This window comes from Pseudopipra pipra, chromosome W (assembly GCF_036250125.1).
Source record: "Pseudopipra pipra isolate bDixPip1 chromosome W, bDixPip1.hap1, whole genome shotgun sequence".
Taxonomy (NCBI): Eukaryota; Metazoa; Chordata; class Aves; order Passeriformes; family Pipridae; genus Pseudopipra; species Pseudopipra pipra.
This window is the reverse complement of record NC_087580.1, coordinates 30,651,524-30,669,241: the sequence shown is the minus strand read 5'-3', so window position 1 is coordinate 30,669,241 and position 17,718 is coordinate 30,651,524. Positions and strand designations below refer to the sequence as shown.

Genomic DNA, 17,718 nt, shown 5'->3' with positions numbered 1-17,718 from the left:
ACAATGAAGAAAAAACTCATGGGTCAGAGGAAAGAAAAATCAAAAGGAGGGAAAAAGCCCAAACACAATCAAACCAAACCCAAACAAACACAGAATGACAGAATATGCTGAGCTGGAAGGGACCCACAAGGATCATCCAGTCCAACCCAACTGTTCCATTGCCATCTGCCCCCACCCCAGCAGGCTCTGGAGCAAAGCACGGCTGAGGTCCAGCCCAGCTCTGCTCTGACAGAAAGAACCTGCAGTCAGGGACAGGAAGAGGACAAAGTCTTGTTTAACCAGCCTGAGGAATAACAGGATCAAAGACCTCCTCTATTCCTGGGCACTTGAATGACCCTGTGGATCAGGTTTGGTAGCAGGGAGGGGGCTGCAGGTTTCCCTTAGGGAAGAGATCAAGAGTTGACTCTGTGTCAGAGAGAGCCAGTTTCAGGTGGCTCCAAAATGGACCAGCCAGTGCCCAAAGCTGAGCCAAAAAGCAATTCCAGAGGAACATCTGTGATAACCCTTTGGAGAAAGGATAAAATCCAGGGTGCTGTAGCCCAGAGAGGAGTGAGAGAAATGGGGGAGAAACAACCCTGCAGGTACCAAGGGGAGTGGAGAAGAAGGAGGAGTGAGAGAGAGCCTTGTTGGGAACCTGGCAGCCAAAAGCCAACCCCCAGCACTGAGAGCCACAGCTGAGCCCAGCACAAAAGCTCCTTTAGGTCTGAAGGTTCTTTGCAGCAGCTTTTTAGCAGAGCTGCCAGATGGGGCATCAAAGGGGATGCTCAGCTGGGTCTGAAACCTGTGTGATCCCTGTCAGCCTTGGTTCTATAGAATCCTAAATAGTTTGAATCAGATGGGACCTTTATAGGACATCTAGTCCAATCCCCCCACAGTGAACAGGTTCATGTTCAACTAGATCAGGTTGCTCACAGCCCTTTCTAACCTGGCCTTGAATGTTTCCAAGGGTGGGGCACCTATGACCTCTCTGGGCAACCAGTGTTTCACCACTCTCAGTGTAAAAATATTCTTCCTTATATCTAGTTCAAATCTGCTCTTTTTTAGTTGAAAACCATTATCACTTGTCTTATTACAACTAAGTCTGTGCCCATCCTTCTTATAGGTGTGATCTCAGGAGCTCCTGACAAGCCTTGACCAAACCAGGTGAGCAATGAAGAGCCCCTGGACTGGACCAGGGTGTGGTGAAGTGTCTCTGGACTGGACCAGCTGCTCCTGGATCATAAAGGTAGGAACAATCTGGAGTGGAACAGCTGGGGAACACAGGATAATCAGTCATCCCATGAAAGCCTTGGAACATTCCCTGCCTGAATCACAGCCCTAATGGAAGAGTTTGGATAGAATTCCCAAATAGTTTGGAAACACCAGTCATTCCTGACACCAGGATGGAAATTCAGCAGATAACTAAAGCCAATCCCCTTGGGAGCCCACAACCAGCGGGGCTGAGGGAGGCCCTGGCAGCTCCCCAGCACCTCCCTCTCAGTGGGACACCTCTGGCAGCCTCTCCCAGCTCGGGAACCCTCCAGTTTGCAACACTCCAAAGACCGGCGCTGATGCCCAGGACAATTCTGATCCCCCTCAACAAACACTCCTCCAGCTGGGACCCTTGTCTGATGGGAAACACAAAGGGATTTGTGGGAGTGTTTCCCTGACAACAAGGAGAATTTGGGAGAGGGACCTTTCCACACCCAGCTATTGATGTGTCCACACATCTCTGCCTGGGTGTGGGTGTGAATTGACTGTGGTGTGAATGTTCTTGGGAATCTATAATTCAGTCATTCTTAAAATTGTGGCAAATGCTATTGAATCACTTGATAACTGTAAAAGTGGTCAATAAATAAATGCTACTAAACTCTTTTACCCCCTTATCTTTGTGTCTAAATCCTTTGCACCCTGACCATCGTGCATCCCAAAGCTCTGTGTAAATCATTCTCTTTCATCAAAAAATATATATTTTTCGTGACGTCCACTTTAAAATTGTTCTCTATAGCTAAACTACAAAACAACTTCAATTAGTTGTTGACGTCTTGAAGACAACTAAAGAAAGAAAAATAATTTGTTTTTCAGTGTTTTAATGGGTCCCACAGTGTGTTTGGAGTTGCATCAGCTGTCAGTCCAAGATGGGCCATGTCAGAACTGGTGAGGTTGGGGGGTGAGGAGCAAGGTTGATCATCCAGGGTCAGTGTGGATCTCCTGAGGAGACACTCAGCATCAAGATCACTTGGAGAACACCTCTATCACCTCTTCTCTGAACTTAAAAATATCCATCATTGAATTAAAACAAAAAAAATACCAACTTGGAAAACTTGTTTTGAAATTGCCTTGAAGACAATTAAAGGAAAACAAAGAGATCCTGAGGGATTTCTGGAATTTAATGAGCCCCACGGTGTGTTTGCAGCCCAGCCCATGATCCTGAGGTACTGAGAGAAGATTGAAGAAGCTGCTGAAGAAGTCAGAAGCCAAACTCCAAGTGCCTTGAAGCATTGCTGGGCCCCACTGAGGGCAGGCACTGCCAAAGCCTCCCCAGGGACTCCTTGGAGCAGCTCCTTGGAGGCCAGGAGTGCAGGCAGACAAAGGCTCTGGGCAGGCCCCTGCAATGCTGAGCAAAGCCTGCCTTGGTTTTGTGGAGCACAAAGGCCAAGGCCTGAGCCCCAGGCCCTGGCCCAGCAGATCCTGTCCCTCCCGGCTGGCTCAGGGCTGTTTGGGGGGCACTGGGATGGGAGGGGGAGGAACAACAAAGGCCAAAACTGGGCAACCCCTGCCAGGCTCCTGAGGGAGGGGCGAGGCAGAAACCAAGTGCAGAACCTGCCAGGAAAGTTGCTTGTGGTGGCCTGAGTGGCAGAGGCAGCTGCCAGAGGCAAGGGGACAAAGGCCTGGGTGCCTTTGGGCCTTGCAGCCCTGCCAGAGCCCTTGGCCATCTCTCCTGCAGGCTGTCCTGCCCTGGCCCTGCTGCTGCTCTGGCCTTGCAGGCTGCACACACCCCTCCTGCTTTCCCACCCCCTCCCAGCAGCATTTCTAGACCCTCCCTGATGTCTCTGCACCAGCTCTGGCTGTTGCCATGTGCACTTGGCCTTATTAACTTGGATCCTGAGCCCCTGTGCCACAGGACATCCCTCCCAGAGCCCAGGCCCTTCTCCTGGGGGTCACTGCAGAGCTGAGCAGATCCAGGTCACCTCCCATTCCTCTGCCAACCCCCTGGGCCTGCTCTGGGCCCTGCAGGTCCTTGCCCTGCTCCCAAGGGCTGTGGGGGTGCTGAATGGTCAGGGCTTGGGGTTTAGAGCTCAGGATTGGGATTAGGCAGAACTTTGGGAGGTTTGTGGTTCTGCTGGCAGTGTCTGGTTCATGATTAGAGGAAGAGATTTTTGGGCTGGGTTAGGATTAAAGCTTGGCTTTTCATACTGATAATACAGGTTTGGGAATGGGGTGGGCATTGGAGTTTAAATAAGAGTCTGGAGTTCTGGGTTTGGGCTTTGCCTTTGAGGTCCAGTTGAGGTTGGGATTAGAGCAGTGGATTCCTTTCCATGGGAGGGGCAGCACTTTTAGGTCATGTTGGGGCTTGAGGTTACAAATAAGGTAAAGGTCTCTCAGGAATGTTTGCCCAGTCAGTGTTTCAGCACCGTCAGCATTACCTGAACCTTCTTTTACCTCATCAAAATCTTTCCTCTCTGTTGGCCAAGCCCCTCTTTCCTTCCCCAAATACCCAATCCTTTTTGTCCCAGTTCCTCCTAATCCTCCCCAAACTTTCATCTGGGTGGGGTCAGCTCTGTGATGACTCTGTGCAACCTCATGGAATCAAGGGGCCATTGTGACATTGGGGAAACTTGTGGAAAAATGGAACCTAGGGACACTGTACAACTTCATGGAATCAAGAGGTCATTCTGACACTGAGGACACATCATGGACTCAAGAGGCCACAGGGCATTATGGAGCCAAAGGAACCCAGGGACACTGTGCAGCCTCATGGAATTGGGGGGCATTTTGACACTGCAGGGCCTCATGGAAACAAGAGAAAATCCAGGTTTATCCAGGTCCTGAGGGTGATTCAGAAGGGAGGCAGCAGTGATTTCTCCCTACAGACCAACCACTCCAGTGGTCTCTCCCTGCAGTCCATGGGTGTCCTCAGCATTTTCCCCAGTGCCTCCCTGCCCTGAAGGTTTCTGGCCCTCAGGCTGGAGCTGAGGGGGTTGGGCAGGTGCCTGAGGAGGGGGTAGAACAAGGGCTGTGTCCAACTGTGCCAGGAGGGCTGTGCTGGGCAAGGATGAGGAGGCTGCAGAAAACAGTGGCACTGGGGAGGTGAGAGAAGCAGGTGGAGAGACCTTGTGCCTGCCCACGCTGGGCAGGAGCTGCCCCAGGATGGCAGCTCTGAAGCACTCACAGGATGTCCCTGTGAACAGGAGGGGAAGACTGGATCTAAAAATGAAACCTGGAAAGCAGAGAGCAGGAGTGTCATGGTGACACTGCAGGAGAGTTCCAGCCCTGGAGCAAGGTCACAGAAGAAGTGACCCAGTACATGAGGGTCACAACAAGTGTCTGGGAAAAGCAGGAAATGGTGACTGTAGATGCCAGAAAGGCCCCGAGCCAGGGTGCAGCTCTGCTGGAGACAACCCTTCCAGTCCATGGGTCTTGCAGAGAGCAGGGCTGGCAAACAGCCCAGTGCTGGTCATGGGATGGGGTAACAGCAGGAAACACTCTGCATGTGCCAAAGGTGCAGGAAATGGCAGTGACAGTGCTGGGAGCAGAGACTGTGCTGTCCTCAGTCAGGGGTCACTCAAAGTGGTGGAGCTGTAGCAGCCTCATATACCGTTTAGGGAAAACTCCACTGATGATATCTTACTGTCCTAGTCCCTTCTATCAATAGATATATTTGGCTCTTAACTTTAAATTCTTTATCTCCTTTGGCTTCTTCATGTCCCCTCTCCCCTGCTTGGACTCCTGTGAGTGAGAGCATTTCTTTCTCTGTCTGGTGCTCACTGAAGCTGTGCAGGCAGCTCAGAGGGTGACCCATAGAGCTGGGGGTGCCTCTGGCTGCATCCCAGTGCCCAGCTGTGCTCTGGGCTTTGGGACAGGGCAGAAGTGCCTCTGCTGGAGGGCGGTGCTTCTCTGCCTGCAGAGCCCTTCCTGCCTGCACAGGGGCAATGCTGCCCAGCCGGGCTGCTTTCCTGCTGGGCAAGGAAAGGGACAGGCCAGAAGGCAGGGCAGGGACGGAGCAGACACGCTGAAGTGTCCTCAGTACAAAGCAAACATGGACTTCTGACTTGGTCACTCGATGCCCGTCCATGGAGGGACAACCAACCTCTTGCAGGTGGGGTGAGAGGCCAGGGCTGGGAATGGGGGTTGCAGGGGCTGCTCTGTGACAGTGGCCCTGGGGCACCTTCCCAGGCTGTCCCTGGGCCACCTTCCCAGGCTGTCCCTGGAACAAAGACACAGCCCAGGCCCTGCTCTGCTGGTCCCTCAGGGCTGTGCCAGGAGCTCTGGCTGTGCCAGGACACTGCTGCATGTCCCCACCCTGCACACTCCCACTCTCAGCTGGGCACTGGCATTTGCTTTGCCAGGGCATTCCTGGAGCACATTGCTGAGGGTGACTGTGGAGAAAGAGCCTGAAGCCTTCCTGCCCTGCCCTCAGGAGATGCCCTTGGCTGCTGGAGCTGCTGGTGTGGAGCCCAGCTCTGTGCCAGCAGTGCCCAGGGCCTGTCCCTGCCTGTGATCCCAGCACGGACACACAGCAGGACTGTGCCCAAGCTGCCAGAACAATCAGGCCTTGCACCCACAGCAGGGCTGGGAAGGACAGTGTGGAGCTGGAAAGAGCAGATGTGGAAGGAACAGCCCTTGTCCCTGGCTGTGCTGCTGTGCTGGGAGTCTCTTCCCTCCAGCTCTGCTCACAGGCACTGCCCCTGTGGCTCCAGAGAAGGGCTGAGGAAGCATCTTGGACACACAGGTCAGGGCAGGGAACTTCATTCTACTCAAATGTACAGAGAACAAGCCTTTTGAAAGTCTTTGAATTACAGAAGAAGGGTAGATATTGATGTAGAAATCCCATGAGCAAAGCCATTGATTTGTGGATAACATTATAAAAGTAGAAAAAGAGTGAGGAAATGTATTGACAATAAAAGGGACATATAGGTGAAAAAAGGCTTAGATTGCAATGAGTTACATTTGGAATGTTATGCAGAATAAAAGACACACTTTATTATTGACTCTAAATCCAGTTATCATTTTCTTTATGGCATCCTTGAGCTCCTGGTTCCTGAGGCTGTAGATGAGGGGGTTCAGTGCTGGAGGCACCACCGAATACAGAACTGAGAGGGCAAGATCCAGTGATGGGGAGGAGATGGAGGGGGGCTTCAGGTAGGCAAATATGGCAGTGCTGAGAAACAGGGAGACCACGGCCAGGTGAGGGAGGCACGTGGAAAAGGCTTTGTGCCGTCCCTGCTGAGAGGGGATCCTCAGCACAGCCCTGAAGATCTGCACATAGGAGAAAACAATGAAAATGAAACAACCAAAACAAAAACAAGCACTAACCCGAAGAAGCCCAATTTCCCTGAGGTAGCCTGAGTGTGAGCAGGAGAGCTTGAGGATGTGTGGGATTTCACAGAAGAACTGGCCCAGGGCATTGCCCTGGCACAGGGGCAGGGAAAATGTGTTGGCTGTGTGCAGCAGAGAATAGAGAAACCCAGTGGCCCAGGCAGCTGCTGCCATGTGGGCACAAGCTCTGCTGCCCAGGAGGGTCCCGTAGTGCAGGGGTTTGCAGATGGCAACGTAGCGGTCGTAGCACATGATGGTGAGGAGGGAAAACTCTGCTGAAATAAAAAAGAAAAGTAAAAAGACCTGGGCAGCACATCCTGCATAGGAGATGGCTGTGGTGCCCCAGAGGGAATTATGCATGGCTTTGGGGACAGTGGTGCAGATGCAGCCCAGGTCTGTGAGGGAGAGGTTGAGCAGGAAGAAGCCCATGGGGGTGTGCAGGTGGTGGTCACAGGCTATGGCACTGAGGATGAGGCCATTGGCCAGGAGGGCAGCCAGGGAGATGGCCAGGAAGAGCCAGAAGTGCAGGAGCTGCAACTCCCGCCTGTCTGCGAATGCCAGGAGGAGGAAATGGGTGAGGGAGCTGCTGTTGGACATTTGCTGCTCCTTAGGACAGGGTCTGTTCAGAAAAGGAAAGGACAGGGAACAATTAAGACAGCCCTCTCTCAGCAAAGCCAGTGCATTTTTCAGGGAAATCCCCTCCAAGTCAAGGCCTTTCTTTTCTCTGGTTTCTGCTCTCTGAGGGTGCTGTGAGGAGCAGGAGCTCTGCCCATGTGCTGCCAAGGACTCAGCTTTGCTCTGCTGCAGTGCAGACATGGAGCTGGTTTGTGACAGCTCTCATGATCACAGGGGATATCACATGGAACCCAGCTTTGATGGAAGAGTTCAATTCCTGTACTGTTGTCTTGGAGCAATTTGTACTGCAGAAGAGAGGCACAGAGTATCCTTAAAATAATTTTGACTGGGTTTTTTGGTTACAATCATAACACTTGGGGGTATTTTTTAGGGGCAAATTTTTCTGATGACAAATCTGACAAGTGTTGAGACAGGACATGAAGAAGGGTTGAGCTCTCCCTTGCTTATTGCAGAGCCAGGAGAGCTGCAGTGCCTCTTAGTCTGTTTCCCATCTGCTCTGCACTTTCTCTTGGGCTGCCTTGAAAAGGACTTCACACACAGATTCATCTTTAAAAACCCCACCAAGATCTGTGCTGAGAGCAGGGCAGCGCTGCTTGAAAGGGCAGCTCTGGGAAGTGTCCCCTGTGCCAGCCCAGAGGTGCAGCTGTGCTGGACAGAGCAGGACAGGAGCCCTCCTGCAGAGAAGCCAAGGGCTGGCACAGGAGAGTGCCCATCCCCAAGGGAAGGCTCAGCACTGCCCAGGATCCTGTGCTCATCTCTGATCCTGCCTGAAATGTTCATGTCTGAGAGTAAAAGAGTTTGAATTTCAGTGCAGCCTCCTGAACTGAGAGAACAATGTCTATGCTACAATGCCTAAGTAGGAAACACACCTCAGGACTAATTCCTCTCCTGTAGCCCCTGTCTTTTGTGAGCTTTGCAAAAAATTCTCCATTCAATATGGTATAGTGGTCTGGAGATGTGAACAGGTCAGACCCTGCAAGAGCGAGACATGGCAAAGATCCTTCCTCAGCTGCCAGGTTTGCTCCTTGCCCACAGCCCTTCTGCCCCAGCCCTGGCAGCAGCTCCCCGGGCCAGCTGAGAGCTGCCCCTGGCAGGCAGCAGAGTCCCTGCCCAGCACAGCACCCTCGGCTGCAGGACCCTGCTCTGCCCCACAGCCCTGGGCACCCCTGGCTGCACCCCCGGCTTCACAGTTCTTCCAAAGTGCCCCAAAACAGCCCCTGTTCACCCATCCCATCAGCTGGGGCTGGGCCAGCTTTAGGAGAAGCCTCCAGGAGCTGCCCCTGCACTGCCCTGCAGCCACAGACTCACCATGTGCAGCCCTGCCAAGGTTCCTCCTGCAGGGAGCTCTCAGCCCTCCTGCCAGTGCTGAGCCCCTTGAAGCTGTGTCTGTGCCCTGCTGGTGTCCCTGAGCTGCCCTGGCAGTGCCCTCAGCCCTGCTGGGCTGTGCAGAGGAGCTGCTCAGCAGCAGAGCTGTCTCTTTGAAGCTCTTCTTGCTTGCCAGGAGCTCCCTGTGTGCCAGGAGCCCGGCCCAGCTCAGCAGCACAGCAACAGCCCCAGGCATTTCATGACCCTCGGGGGGATTGATGTTGTTTACATGAGACTCCCAAGACTCAGTCCCTGAGAGTAAATTCAAACAACTTCTCAAGAAGTCAAAGTGAGATTGAAACACTAAAGTTTCTTGTAGTGCTAATGAGTCTCACTGAGGGACACAACTGAGAACTTCTCCCCAGGTTTCAGTTAGAGCAGAAAACTGCAGACAGTGATGACAAGGATGGACAAGCAAGGGAAAGGTGGCTCTGATGCTTTTTCCTTAATCTAACGGGCGAAGCCCTGAGCTTCCTTTATAGGCAGATTGTCTCCCTGCCTCATTCCTCTGGGCTCTTCCTGGGGCACTGGGATTTGGGATGTGCAATGCCAAGGGCAGGACCATGGGGTGGCACCTGCCAGGCTGCTGAGCAGGGACAAAGAGGCCATGAGGCTCCAGGGCTGCAAGGGGCACTCCCCTCCTCCTGGCATCAGGGGCACAGACAGCAGCCCTGGCCAAAGGCCTGCAGAAGGTGGCTGTGTCAGGGCCTTTCAGCTTCTCCCCCTCCCTGTCTCCTCTCCAGCCCAGGCTGTCCTACGGTGTCCATGCCCTGCCCCTTTCCCTGCAGGCTGTCGTCATCCCCCCGGCTGCCCCACCTGGCTGGCACCTTCCTGCACTGACATCTCTGCGTCCTCCCTGGCTCTTCCTGCACACACAAAGCCTTGGGCTCATCCAGACTCCTCCTGGGTGATGTGTTACAGCACACCATTGCCCTCAGGGTGAAACTCCGTTCTCTTTGTTTCCAGTCTGGATCTCTCCAGCAGAACTTGGCATTGTTTCTTTATTTCTCATACTGCTTCCTGCTATGACAAAAAGATCCTTCATTCCTGAAACCACCCTTCAACCCTCTCTGACTACCCCTGCACTGTCCTCAGTCTCCACACCGTGGAGCCCAGAGCTACATGGTCAGTAGCCCAGTAGCCCAGTCCCTACAGAGTGGTCATGGGCTTGAGGCCTCCAAATCTTTTCTTGGGAGATCCCTGGGTACTCTCCAAGGTGTTTGCAGATGAACACATGGTGCTCACAGTCTAAGGAAATCACAGGGATACATTTTACGAAGGCCTGTATTGGCAGAACATGGGGCAATGGCCTTAAACTGAAAGATTGGAGTCTTATGTTGATAATAGGGGTCACAAGTCCTGCCAGCAAATCTGCTCCAGTGTGGGCTCCTCCCCGGGCTGCAGGGGGGTCTCTGCTCCACCCTGGACTCCCCCACAGGTCACAGGCCCTTCAGCTCAAGTTCACATGGAGTTCCAGCCACCAAGGAGCCCCAGACTCTGACACATAGCCAGGAGCCCCAGACAGCACCAGCAGCTGCAAATTTCAGCAGCACATCCCAGATACATCTGTCAGTATCTCTAACACTCCCAGCCCCACCCTGGACACCAACAAAGGCTGTTGTGGTTTCACCCCATGCAGCCCCCAAGCCCCTCCTGGCCACTCCTCACTCCCCCACCAGCAGGACAGTGGAGAGAACTGGGAGGGGAAAAGCTGGAAAACTCGTGTGTTGAGATAAAGATACTTTAATAAGGACAAGCAAAAGCTGCACGCAGAAGCAAAATAAAACAAGGAATTCATTCCCTGCTTACCACGGTTGGGCAGGTGTTCAGCACCTCCAGGAGAGCAGGGCCCTATCCCATGGAATGGTGGCTTGGGAAAACAATCTCCATCACTCCAAACCTGTCCTGGCTGTGTCCCCTCCCAGCCTCTCCCACACCCCCAGCCCCTCCCCAGTGTGTCTGTGCCAGGGGCAGGAAAGGCCTTGGCTCTGGGTAAGCTCAGCACTAACAAAACCCCCTCTGTGTTCTCAAGCCTGTGCTCAGCACAAGCCCAACCACAGCCCCACACCAGCCCCTGCAAAGAAAATTAACTCCACCCCGGCCCAAACCAGCACATTCCAGCCCTTATTCCACACCAGTCCCATCATGCCCAGGCCCCACACGACTCAATACAACTTCACCCCCCACCACCCCCTTCCCATTCTTTGCTATAACACACAGGTCTCCTTCCCTTAGTCTTTGCACCACCCCTGCAAAATGTCCATAAAATGCCCCCAAAATGTCTGTTGAATTGCTCCAGTCCAGTCCTTTGGGCTCCCCCTGTTCTGGTGGTCCCCCGGGGCAGGAGAGGGGCTGTGTGGGGGGAGTTCCTGGGCACCAAAGGCAGCTCAGGTCAGTCCCTGCTGCCCTGCAACTGCTGCTTGGGAGGCTCCTCCTGCACTGCTTGGGGTGGTTCCTGTGACAGGAATTCCTGTCACACACTGGGCAGGTTTAAAAGGATGCACAGTTTGGGTTATACCCACATGGTGGTAAACTGGTCCCAGCCCCTGGAACCAGGACACAACTATAAGTGTGAACAACGCTGCACTTATTGAAGTCCTTTGCCTCAGTTTTAGTTCTAGTCTATCTCATGATGATTGTGCAGAGCTGCAGCCTCACTCTTTCCTTTATTTTCCTTCCACTTTGTAGAAAAAACCAAGTCTTTGTTTCTGGTGACCTGTTGTTCTGACTGAAAAAGTTTCCCCTTCTGTCAATGACAGCTCATGTGAAATCAACTCCCCTTGTCTGGAGGCTTTTATTGCTCTTCACACCTAGGCAGCAAGTAGCCCATGGCTCACCAGCTCTTGCTGGACCTTGTCAGCTTTTCTCTTTTGTCTACCTTGCACGCCAGATGTTGTGTTTGGAATAGCCCACATCAGTCTCCAGCTTCAGATTACTCCAAGGGTTATTTCCCAGCTTTTATGCACAATACCTTATGAATGTTTTTGGATAATTTGCTTGGGATAGAGTTTTTTTCTGTATCAATTATGCCAGGGAAAAGTATCCATTTCTTAAACAAAGATAAATACCTAACTGTAAACTAAAAAAGCTCCACAGACACCCCCAGCCCCACAGATCCCTCCCAGCTCCACAGACCCCGCAGCATCCTGCCAGATCCAGCTCCCATCCCCAGCCAGGCTCTGTCCTGGCTTTTCTTCCAGACTGGCAGACAGATTGGACAGGGATATGAATCTCCTGTGCATACATTTGATGTGCTGCTCTTTTGTTGTTGTTCTCTAAATAAGGTTTATAGAGTGTTGCTGATTTTTGCTTTTCTAAAGATTCTACTCATGTAAATACATTCCATATATGGTTTATATGTTGTTGCTTTATTGTTGTTCTGTAAATGCATTTCATAGATTGTTGTTGTTTTACAGGCCCATACAATGTAAATACGTTTTATAGATGTTTTTATAAAGGCAGGGGTCCCTGGGGGTGGGGGGACCTGTGCCCAGAGGGGTCCCACTTGGGAAGGTGCCGGCCCTGGGCAGTGCTGGTGTCCCTGGGCTGGGGCAGAGCGGTGTCCCCAAGAGCAAAGCTGTCCCCAGCAGAGAGGGGGGTCTGACGTGAGCGACCCCTGCAGCGCTGCCCCCACAGCAGGCAGGAAACCTCCTGCTGCCCTTCCTGCTGCAGCCAAAGGGATCTGGGAGAAGGTTTGGGAGCTGGAGGGGCTGATGTTTAAGGCTTTGGACCTCTAAGCGCTCCAGGCTTTGCTTCCCATCCTCATGGCATTCCCCTGGGCCGTCGGAGAGCCCAAAGCCAAGCGAGGAATCCTCACCCTGCCCGGATTCCTGCTGCTGGCAGTGGGCACTGGCCCATGTCCCCCATTCGGGCTGATGCCTGGAACAAACTGGTCTGGTGGCAGATGTCCCTGCCCATGGCAGGGAGGTTGGACCAGATGGCCTCGAAAGGTCCCTTCCAACCCAAACTCTTTTGGGATTCCATCACTCTGGGGTTCTGTGCCCACCATGGCAGCGCTCCCTCACCAGGGCCATTTGAGCTGGTGGAGAACCTGCCACGCTTCTTTGACATGGTAAGGCTGATGTGGGAGTGTGAGCCCTGAGATGGGCACTGTACTGTGAGAATTCCCCTGCAGCCCAGCCCTGTCAGCAGCTCTGGCAGCAGGCTCTGCTCCCCTGGGCTCTGGTGGCTTCTGGGCCTTGCAGCCCAGTGCAACTTGTCCCTGTTCTGGAATCTGAGCCCAGGGCATCTCCCTCAGCCACCATCCCCATCCCCTTTCACTGTGGGCAGGGGGCCGCTGTTTCCAAAGCTCACCTTTCCTCCTTCCTCCCAGGAGAGCAGCGACATGCGAGAGGCCTTTATCTGCCTCTTCAGAGACTACCTGGGCTCAGCAGTGCTGAGGAACAACAAGCAATTGAAGACGTCTCTGTGGAGTGCACTGGTCCCGCTGCTCATTCACACAAGTGACCAGTCCCCGAGCGTGGCCAAGGTACACACTGGAAGGCTGAGCACTGGCACAGAGAGAGGTGGGCTGGCCCGCCCTGTGGGGCCCAGGCAGCAGGGCAAGGGCTGCTGGCAGTGGGCAGCCGTGGCCCAGCACAAGCCGTGGGAAAGGTCCCTGCAGAGCCAGCGCCAGCAGGGACGGAGAAGCTGGCACGGCCATTTCCAACAGCTGCCCTAGGGCTCCAGTAGGGCTCGTCAGCCTCTCTATCCAAAATATCCATTGTCTTGTGGGAGGATGCACTGAGCCAAGACAACCTAGAAAGCTGCAGAGTTAGGAAAGAAAGAAGAACAGCTCCTCTTCAGGGAGACTTATCACCTCCATTAGTGTGTGTTGTTTGGCATTTGTTGCTGGGTAAAAGACTGCAGTCTTTTTGGTCTACAGGTGCAATCCAGTGCTGCATCGCACAGCTTTTGCTGACAGCTTTTTTCCTGGGGAGGGCCTAGTCTTTTGTTCTTTTACAAAAAATAACACTAGCACCCAATGTTATGCCTCCAATGCTCCTTTATTTTTTTGGAACAGTGTGTCTACAAATAAGCATGTGTGGGCTTTGGGGTTTTGGGGCCAACATAGCATAATTTTCTGCATCGTTGGGGCCCGTTGCTAGGGGCTGGTTCCACATCCACGAGCTCTGGAACACTGCTAGGCGTCAGGTGGTGTGTCACAGGGGGGCCCTTTGTGACATCCCAGCACAGCACACATGGTCAGCACAGCCCCAGTGCCAGCACCATTGTCCGGCAGGACAGCGACGCGACAGGACGGGAGCACGGAGCTGGCGAGGATCTTCTGAGCACAGCTCCAGGCTTTCCCTGTTGACCCGTAGTGCGACTGTTTTTCCGCGAAGCTTCCCGCTTCCCCTTTCCCTACTTCTAGTAGTTTTCTAGAAAACTACTTCTACTACTTCTAGTAGTTTTCTAGTAGGATGGAGCAGACACCCCCCAGCAAGCCCAGGGTGGCCTGGGCGGAGGAGGGTGCTGCCCAGAAAAGCGGCTCTCCAGAAGAGCCCCATGAGGTGGCCTGGGAGGAGGAGGCTGCTGCCCAGAAAAGCTGGTCTGCAGCAGAACTCTCCCAGTGGATCCTGGTGAACCCACCACAGACAGGGACGGGTGAGTGAGGGGACTGGGCAGGGCTGAGGCTCTGCAGCGCATCCTGCAATGATCCTCCCTGCTCTATCCCTCTCTTAGATGTCAGCTTGTTCCCCCTGTCCAGAGAAGAACAGGAAGTGGTGGACTCCATCCAGGCCCTTGACAGCCCCAAAGAGGTAAGCGTGGCCAGTTGGACGGCAGCTGTGCCAGCATCTAAGGCAGGGGCTCTGCTGCTGGGCTGCTGGAGGGGTGCTGGCTGGGCAGAGCTGCTGCTCCCGCAGCCACTGCCCCTCAGGGCTCCAGTCTCGCTGGCCACGTTTCCCCCCTCTCATGCTCCCTGTTTGTCTCTCTGTCCTCCGGCTGCCAGAATCTGGTCCACAAGACCAGCTTTCTTCAGAAAGTCGTGTGCCTGTGCAGAAGCACCACCGGCAGTGGCTCATCCCAGCGCTTGGTCCACTTCTGCCGCAGATATGAAGTGGTCGAGAGGATTCAGGTGAGGGGACACTCGGTGCTCTGGGGAAGGGGGCAAGGCCCCTGGCACTGGCACCCTGTGAGGGCTAGGCTCTGGTGGCACTGGGTGCTGGCAGCTGCCGGGTCCCAGCTGCGTTGTGCTCTGCAGATGCTGCTGGACGCTGAGTCCTGTATCAACGAGCGTGCCGAGGACGACCGCAAAAGGGATCTGATCCAGCAGATGAACCTCCGCGAGCGGGAGATGAAGCACACAGAAGTGCGGAAGCTCGCCCTCTTTGCCATTGAAAGACTGAGGTACCTGCTCATCACTGCCAGGGACCCCTTCCCCAGAGGACTGCCGCCCCCTGCACAAGGCCTGGAGGCGCTTCCCCCGGCACCATTGTCCAGTTGGGCCCTTCCTCTTTGCAGCACGGTGAACGAGGTGCTGGAGGGCAAAACGAGAAGGCTCCTAGAAGCCTGCTTCAGAGCTGTCCTCTTCCTTCCTAAATGGGACACCTATGTATGGGATGGATATGAGCGCAGGAATCAGGTAAGCGCTGGTTGAGCTCCAGGAGCCACCAGTCCCTCTGGGCTGCTCTCTGGCCATCCTGCGTGTCACGTAAGATACGCAGGGATCCCCAGAAATGCCAAGGCAGTGGAAAGAATGCAGAAAGTTTATTTAGAAGGACAGAACCCGAGAAACATAAGAGTGTGGTTTGCGCACCAGGCCTCAGGGAGAAAAAGGCACCTCCTGTTTTCTCCTTCCAGTTTTTATTCTCTCTGCTCCCTGATCTCTCTCCGCTGGAATGCAAAGGCCTGTGGCATCTGCTGTCTGCTCACAGTAGACTGCCTGCTTTTAGGTCTCTCCTGGGCAGCGTGGGTGGCTCTCCTTCCTGGCACTGGGAGCTCAGATGCATCTCCTGGGGGTGAAGAATCACTGCCAGCGCTCTCTGTCCTCCTTGCAGACCCTGCAAGCCCTGGACCCCATGCTGACGGCAATCATGCGGAACACTCCTCCCTCCAGAGTGGGCGAGGAGCTGCAGAACATCTTGCAGGTCTGGCCTGTGCAAAGAGTGGCAGTCCCGGGGCTGTTCCTCACCCTGTGGGGGAGGGGTTGCCCACTCCTGGGTGGGTGGTCTCCAGACAAGTGCCACGGTGGCAGAGCACGCTGTGGGGACAGTGCCCCCCTCCTGTGTCACCAGGCTCTTCTGGAGCACAGAGAGTGGCACCTGCCTTCCTGCCTGGCCCACAAGGGAGCCCAGGGGCAGGAGCCCTGCTCCAGGCTTTGCTGGGGCTCAGAGGAAGCCTTGAGGGACAGTGCAAGTCCCACCCAGGAGCCAAGCCGTGGTGCTGCTGCTGCTGCTGCTGCTGCTGCTGGAGCGGGTGTCTGCTCCGGGGTCTCACCAGCAGCTTCTCTTTGCTCAGGTGCTGGTGGACTTTGCCAGATATGATATTGTCACCGTGTGGGAAGAAGCCATGGAGAGGATTTACACGCTGTGCAGATGGTTGGACAGCTATTCCCAACGGCAGGTAAGGCCCAGGAAGCCTCCAGCCAGGCTGTGCCCCTGCCCTGCCGCTCTCCCTGCCAGGGCTGCTGCCCAGCTGAGGGCTCCAGGAGACAGGGCCACAGGGTCCTGCAAAGCCTGCACTCCCCAGGGATTCAGCCCTGGGCACACTCTCAGGTATGGGGCCCTGGCACCAGCTGCCTGCCCTCAACCCTGCTGCTCTTCTTCCTCCCTCCCTCCCTCCCATGGGACCTCCTGAAACAAAAAGAAGTCCACTGTCATCGAGATCCCATTCCTTGGACAGCTGTTGGGATTTGTCCTCCTTCAACCATTCTCAGGACGTCGGGCAACTGTTCGGCACCTCAGCGAATTCATCTGTAAGCAAAAAGCTCAGGGGCATTGTGGTGGCCTTTGTCCCTCTGCACACAGACATCACCTCCCAGCTCTGCTTCTCTGCTTGACCACCTTTGCCCCTCCAACTGCTCCCCGTAGCATCCCAGCTCTCTTTTGCTGTACAAGTGGAGTGCTCTCCTCAAGTCTTGCCCCTGTTCTCTGCTGCTCTCCTTCCCCGCTCCTTTCACTATCTTCAACCCTGCCTGTTTGTGGAGCCCACTCTGACCCCCTCCCTCCACAATCTCCTTCTGGCCTGCCATCTCCCAAGCAGATCTCGGGCTGCTTTGGAAAGCCTGATGGCAAAGCTGCTCTCCCTGACTTGCACATCTGCCCTGCTCTTTAGGCAGGACCAGGCTAAGGGGCAAACGATACGCACGCCACGTGGAAGGTGAAATCACCCGCTTCTGCAAGACTCTCGGAAGAAAGTGCGGTATCAAGGTAATGAGCTCCCCCGTTGCTGAGACTCTTGTCCGTGCCATCGGCAGGGCACTCCTGTGAGCCAAAGGCACCCGGAATCGGTGGGGCTGACAGGGCCTCAGTGTCCCTGATGAGAGGGTTCCTGCTGTCCCCAAGCAGGGACTGTCTGAGGGCGGCACTCTGCTGGTGTCCCAGCAGCAGCTGCAGCTCTCCTGCCCAGCAGTGAGCCCTGGTCCTGTGCAGGGCCAGCACCCCGTGAGCATGAGCCCAGCCCTCCTGTCTCAGCCTAAGGACCCTCTGCTCTCGTCCTCCCCTACACAGTGACTGTGGGCACTGCTGCCAGCACTGCTGGGCACCTGTGGCCAGGGCTGCTCTCGCTGCCCATCTGAGCAGCACCAGCAGGGGCCTTGGGGTGACATCTTTGCTCTCCTCCTTCCTGCCGCAGCCCTTCGAAAGATACCTCACACGCTCAGAGAGGACACACATCGTCCTTGAAACCCTGGAGCAGAAAGATGCCCAGAATTATCAATGGATACCTGGAGAGCCTCGTCCATGGGTTGAACCATTTGGGTGGAACCTTTACAGAGGGCGCAGGATCATAGCAGAAGAGATTTTGTGGCTGGCCACGGATGACCCGTGCTTCTTCCTGACGGATGTAAGTGGCCTGTGGCTGGATTGCCCTGCCCTTCAGCCCTAGAAGGCCTTGTTCCTCTCTCCATCCCTCCCTGCCAAACCCAGGTGTCTCAGGCACCTGAAGGCACCTGAAGGCAGCAGAGTGGCATGGAAAGGGCAGCTGAGGCTGCACTACCGTGGCAGCACTCTCCTCACCTCTGTCCCCTTCAGGTGC

At 54.7% G+C, this 17,718-nt stretch overlaps 2 protein-coding genes across 2 annotated transcripts in view; both read right to left on the bottom strand.

Annotated features, from left to right (window-relative positions):
- LOC135405272 (zinc finger protein 501-like) overlaps nucleotides 1-17,718 on the bottom strand; it is an 895,895-nt gene that overhangs the window by 841,202 nt on the left and 36,975 nt on the right. The window lies entirely within an intron of this gene.
- LOC135404558 (olfactory receptor 14J1-like) lies at nucleotides 6,145-7,158 on the bottom strand. Its single transcript, XM_064639298.1, has one exon. It carries the CDS (start codon nucleotides 7,114-7,116, stop codon nucleotides 6,145-6,147), a length of 972 nt encoding a protein of 323 aa, XP_064495368.1. The 5' UTR covers nucleotides 7,117-7,158.

Bases quoted from the DNA above. Each gene is read 5' to 3' on its own strand.
- LOC135404558 (XM_064639298.1), bottom strand. From the start codon at position 7,116: ATGTCCAACAGCAGCTCCCTCACCCATTTCCTCCTCCTGGCATTCGCA.